Source organism: Condylura cristata, unplaced genomic scaffold (assembly GCF_000260355.1).
Source record: "Condylura cristata isolate star-nosed mole 26May11 unplaced genomic scaffold, ConCri1.0 scaffold00002, whole genome shotgun sequence".
Classification (NCBI taxonomy): Eukaryota; Metazoa; Chordata; class Mammalia; order Eulipotyphla; family Talpidae; genus Condylura; species Condylura cristata.
The window spans coordinates 46,859,915-46,865,987 of record NW_004567103.1 but is presented as its reverse complement, the minus strand read 5'-3'; the positions used below and the strand labels follow the sequence as shown (position 1 = coordinate 46,865,987).

General features: G+C 40.0%; 2 protein-coding genes across 5 annotated transcripts in view; one reads left to right on the top strand and one right to left on the bottom strand.

The window, feature by feature from the left end:
* CCDC173 (coiled-coil domain containing 173) overlaps positions 1-3,742 on the bottom strand; it is a 23,432-nt gene extending 19,690 nt beyond the window's left edge. For both annotated transcript variants that reach the window (XM_004674563.2, XM_012725033.1), the window contains exons 1-2: positions 3,610-3,742; positions 1,542-1,765 (exon numbers count right to left, since the gene is read on the bottom strand). In XM_004674563.2, coding sequence (XP_004674620.1) covers positions 1,542-1,765; positions 3,610-3,676 — 291 coding nt within the window. In that variant the 5' untranslated portion in view covers positions 3,677-3,742. The remainder of the gene's footprint in view (positions 1-1,541; positions 1,766-3,609) is intronic.
* Positions 3,743-4,036: 294 nt separating this feature from the next.
* Positions 4,037-6,073, top strand: part of PHOSPHO2 (phosphatase, orphan 2) — a 28,838-nt gene continuing 26,801 nt past the window's right edge. For 2 of the 3 annotated variants that reach the window (XR_001145687.1, XR_001145688.1), the window contains exons 1-2: positions 4,037-4,119; positions 4,858-4,891. The gene's annotated coding sequence lies outside the window, so the exon portion shown is untranslated. The remainder of the gene's footprint in view (positions 4,120-4,857; positions 4,892-6,073) is intronic. The other variant, XM_004674562.2, reaches the window with a different exon arrangement.

Sequence of the window (6,073 nt, the reverse complement as noted above, 5' to 3'; positions counted from 1 at the left end):
AAAAAAAAAAAAAAAAGATGTTCAGGCCCTTTTTGGTAGCTCAACAGGTTAGAGCACAGCACTATGAAGTTACTGCAGCCACTGCAGCATGAGTTCAATCCCTGACCAGGGGTGTGACCCACATGGCTAGCAGATGTCTCCTGACCCACCCACTGCTCCCCTTAGCAGTGTCTTTCAGTGTGAAGATTGTTCTGCTTCCCACTCCACCTATGGTGGATCCTCTCACCCCCTCACCTCTCACCTGTTCCCTAGTTCGGTATGTATAAATAATCTTTAAAAAAAAAGATGTTTAACATTATTGTATTAGAGAAATTCAAAATAAAACGATAATATTTCACACCTATTAGAATGTTTATCATTTAAAAAACTGACCATAACAAAAAAAAATGTGCAAAATGATGTAAAAATAAACTTTGTAATAAATAAAAAAAAAACACTGACCATAACAAATGTTGGCAAGAATGTAAAACTATTTTAGGAAACGGTTTCCATATTTGTTATCAAGTTAAACATGAACCTATCTATTATTTAACCAATCTACACCCACTTATTTACCCAAGAAAAATGAAAATATAGGTCCATCTATAGACATATGTGAATATGCATAGCAGCTTTACTTATAATAGCTCAAACCTGAAAATAGTTCATATGTCAATATATGGTTGAGATCCCCAAATGTAGAGATAAACTGTGGTACAGTCATACATTGTAATACTCATCATTAATAAAAATGAATAAATTGACACACAACATGATGAAAAATATATCTAAATAAGTGTGCTATTTCATAATAATAAAAAGTAGATTAGTAATTGCAAGAGCAGTAGGGATCTGGAGGAGAGGGAAAATTATTAAATTGTACACTTTCAAATGCTTACTGTATGTCACGCCTAAATAAAGCTACTGAAAATATGTTTCAATGCAGTTTTTTTAAATTATTTATTTATGCACATAGAGCTTAGTTACAGGTCAGAGGTGCAGGGGCTGTGAGAGGATTCAGCAGAGACAGAGTGGGAAGCAGAACAGGCAGATCTACTGAAATACACTGCTGAGGGGAGCAGCAGGTGAGAGAGTAGAGATCTGCCATGCCAAGTGGGTCACCTCCCTGGCCAGGTATCGAACTCACACTGAAGCAACTAAAGCTAGCTTTGCAGTGCTGTACTTTAGCCTGTTGCACCACCAGGCAGGGCGCTCAGTGCAGTTTTTTATATGTTACTCATTAAAAAAAAGTTCTAAGGGCCCTCCCTGGTGGTGCAGGGGTTAAAGCACTGCATTAAGAAGCTTAAGCCAATTCCGCATGAGTTCGATACCCGCCTACCCCAGAGGAGATCCACATGGCGTGGCAGACCTCTCCTGACCCACCCGCTGCTCCCCTCAGCAGTGTACTTCGTCGATCTGCCTGTTCTGCTCCCCACTCTGCTCCTGTGAATCCTCTCCCCCTCCGCATCTCTGGCCTATACCCCAGTTCTGTATGAATGAATAAATAAATCTTTAAAAAAAATGTTCTAGGAACCCAGATTCACTCCTGGGTTAATACTTACTGCGTATGTATTAGTCCAATGTTTTACCACTTCTTGGGATCGGAAATGCATTTCTTTCTTTGCCTTTCTTTCTGCACGAAGGTATGCTGCTTCTCTTGTCAAACTGTCAAGGCTATCTTTAATTCTTTTCCACTCATCTTGTGGAAGTATGGCAACCTGCCGGAGGTCTATTTTGCTAGGCAGAAGAGGTGGATAGCGAACTTGATCTTCAGAATTCTTTATTCCTAATAAAATTTTTAAGAAGAATTCAAGTGATACTTTTCCTCAGGTGTTTCTGTACTGGCAGATGTTTGGAAATGTATTTCAAATTTATGCAGTAAGGAAATGACCAAGCAAGGACTCAAATCTATGTCTTCTTGTTTCAGGGAATATTCTTTCTACATAATCTCTGCTGTTCTTAAGATACCAAAATAAGCAAGCTCAAATATGCTATTGAGTCCCTCTAGTGATTTTTTTTTCAATTATCATGCTTTTCAATTCCAAAATTTCTATTTGGATCCTTTTGAAAATTTTTGTCACTTTACTTATATGCTCTTTTTGGTGAGTCAGCATACTTAATACTTTCATTTATTGGCATTTATTTTTCACTCTTCAAACATATTTACAATAACTGTAAATTTATAAAAGTAAATTATTTCCATAAGCCTAAATTCTGAGTTTTTGTAGGGACAGTTTCTACAGGACTTTCCCCCTATATTTGGACCATACTATTTTTTTAAAGACACATTCATTCAGCATCATAAGCAGACTATTTAACAATCAACTGCATGGGTGAAAAAAAAATCTACATTACAGTCTTTTGTTGGAATACTTTACACTTTGCACAAAACAGAAACTAAAATAACCTGCTATACAAGTTACAAATACAGCCCATACACATAAAGACAGTCCAAATTGCCAAGATACTAGTTCTCACCATGACAACATCAGATGGATATTTACAAACTTAAACTAAAATAACTGGAATTAACAAAATGCTCTTTAGATGTCCCACTAGGTTACTTCTAGTCCAAATCAAAATTTAAATAACAGGTCATCGAAGGTATTTTGTATACTTTGGTACAGCTTTTACGAAAGGTAGAGACCGTAGCTTCACTATTATAGATGAGGAGATTCAGACTCTCATTCAGAGACTTTCCTAAAACATCTAGGCTCACAGGCTGAGTTCACCGGTATTTCCAAAAGATATTCTAATTCATTCACCGAATACAAAATCAGACTCAACAGCATAGTTTGGGAATCTGACATGCTGGTTGTTAATTTGGTTTTTGACTTCTTCACCCTGGCTGCTGTAAACTTTCCTCACTCAACCCCACTTCCCACCAGTGAACTTATTGTAAACAACGTGGGAACTTCACCTCCTTGATCTAGGCAAGAAAGCAAAATCATTTGCATAGGTTTATGCCGAACTACATCTGTCCTATTCTGTGAAGCAGCCATGTAAGAACCTGTCACTGGCAGGTAGACCAAACTTTCAGCCTCTACTGACTCCAAGGACTTAGCTGAAGATTTTAACAATGGGTACCTAGCCCATATGTCTCCACAATGCATTCTTTTGAGTCAGGAAAATTATTATACACCAGTATTCACCCTCTTCACACAGAAAACAGGTTGGATAACTTGGAAAACGGAAAGATGTAAGCCTTCAGATGAAAACAAAAAAAAAAACCTATCAAGAATAATTGCATTTTTAAAATCAGTAAATCCCTTGCCTTTGCCTTTTCTATAGGTATGCTACTCTATAACCAGGTATATAAATACCAATGTGTGATTGTCAAAGTAATTTTCACAATCAAATTTGTCAGTTTCTAAGATTCACATCCTCACTTTGTCTTATAAACTCTTTAACCATCATTGAGAGTTTCATTTAAAGTTATCACACCGATTCACCTGAGCGCAAAACCACACAGAGCCCACGGAGGAGGGTTAGTTTCCACTCGGAGCCCATTTCAAGAATTTCAAGGCAACCAAAGCCCTTACTTGCAATTCTCTCCTCTTAACACAATGCGTGGAAGACAGAACCCTATTGCTTTTATTGTTTAAACTAGGATGGGCCAGTTTAGCTCACCCGGGCTTTCCTTCGCCTGTCCTCGGCGTCGACCGAACCGCACCATCACCTCTGATGAGATGCCCATAGCGGTCTCAGACTTGGAAAAGCAATTCCAACTCCAAGAGCCTGACTCCTACCAGTCGAATGTTTGCCAAACCGCGAGGTTGCTTGGTAACGCTGCGGAAGTGACGCAGGCCGTCGCTGAGGACTAAAACGCGCCGCAGCCGGCCTAGGCTTTGAAGAAGTACTGCGCCTGCGTGAAACCCGAGGCCTAGCGCGGGCGTAGGGCGGTCCTGCGAGAGAGCGCGGGGTCGACACCCGAGACCTGAGGCGCGCACGCCTGCGACGCTGCCGGCCCAGCAACGGCTACCTCTGCCCAGCCTAGGTCAGTGAGCAGCCCTCCGGCCCCGGCCTGGCCTGACGCGCCCATCCTCAACCAACGCAAGTCTCAAGCCCGACGACTCCAAACTTAGTTCCGGCGCCTACTTTTGGGACCCATCCGGCAGGTGTGCGGGCGGCCCAGGCTTGGTATGTGTGGCTCAGGCTTAGAGTGTGTGGCCCGCCGCTCTCTTGGCGGGTGGCAGGTGTAGAGCGCTCCCCTCCTTAACTGTAGAAACCCAGGGCGTGACAGAAAATGTTTTGAAGTACTCTGGGTTCTAAGGCACGAGGCTCAGTGAGGCTTACGTTTTTTAAATGAAACTGTTAATACTTGGGTGTGGTCCTGAAATATTCACTCTAAGATCTTTAATGGATTTAAATTTTCCTGGTAGATAACAGTAAATTGAATGTGTTTGGGGGCCGGTGATACGAAATACAAAAGTCTGTTAAGAGTGAATGAGGGCCCTCTCTGGTGGCATAACCTGTTAAGCAGCCGCCACTGCAACATGAGTTCGGTTCCCAGCCAGGGAGCTGACCCACGTGGCGTGACAGACCTCTACTCTCTTCACCCACTGCTCCCCTCAGGTGTGTGTTTCAGTCAGTCAGCCTGTTCTGTTCCCTACTCTATCTGCTGAATCCTCTCACCCCCTACAACTCTGGCTTATACCCCAGTTCTTGTATGCATAAATAAATAAATATTTTTTTTTAAAATGAATGAGGGCTTGATTTAAAAATATCCTTTTCTAATACATCCACACACAACTGGTTTTATTACAAGCTACTTGGCTCCTATGCATACACATTAGCCACCAAATTGCAGTCACTTAGAATGAAAAGAGCTAAGATTTTAAATTACTGAGCTTCTAATACGTACTTGTTTTGCTTTAGGTTTTCTATGAGATGATCTACTTTAATACTGCTGGTAAGTGTGAAAGGATCAATAAAATAATTGTTGACACAAACTAATTTTGCACATACAACATGTGGGGTTTTTTGGAGTTTTTGCCTCCAAAATTCATCATTTTGACAGAGTGGTCAAATTACATTTGACTTCCAATATCTGGTTCTAACCCTAACCCATGGATTTTTACAAGTCATGTAGAACTAGTTGGTTATCTCACTATAACCCCCACTCCTGTTTGTTTTTTTTTTTAGTCCTATGAATTTAAGAAGGTAGCATATACACTTTGATCTGAACAGTTTAAATTATTCTGAGGTGACATTTATATTGTATAAAGAGAACATGAATAATTTATTACAATTGAACCATTCACAATCCTACCACTGTATACATGGACATTTATTTTTTTTAAACCATGACAGGATTATACTGTACACACATTATTTTTTTTTTTGCAAAGCTGTTTTTTTAGAAAAAAAAATTTTATAATACTATAGGTTCTTTTTACATAATTTTGTGTCATTTTCCATATCATTTGTAATCCCCATGGGCTTCCCATCACCAAATCACCATTGTGCCATCACCATAGTCCAGTGTACTTCCCCCTCCCCCCCATTTTTTTTTATCTCAATTCCCACTCTACCCCCATAAAATGTCTGTGGTATAAAGTTGTTCATTATCATTTTTTTTTTCCCCCTGGTCCTTTATACTCCTGCTATGAGTGAAACCATCTGGTATTTTTCCTTTTCTTCCTGGCTTATTTCACTAAGCATGATTTCTTCCAGGTCTATCCATGTTGCTGCAAAAGGCAATGGTTTTATCTTTTTTGATTGCTGAGTAATATTCCATGTGTATATGTACCACATCTTTTTAATCCAGTCACCTATCTTTGGCCATTTGGGTTGACTACATGTCTTTTGATTGTAAATAAAGCAGCAATAAATGTGGGGATGCAGGTGTCTTTTTGAAACAGTGTTTTTGTGTCTTTTGGGTAGATACCTAGGAGTGGGATTGCTGGGTCATAGGGAAGCTCCGTTTTTAACAGTTTGAGAAACCTCCACACGGTTTTCTGTAGTGGTTGTACTAGTTTGCATTCACACCAGCAGTTAAGGAGAGTTCCAATTTTTGTTGTTGCTAGTTGTTTTAAGATGTGCCATTCTCACTGGTGTGAGGTGGTAGCTCATTGTGGTTTTAATTTGCATC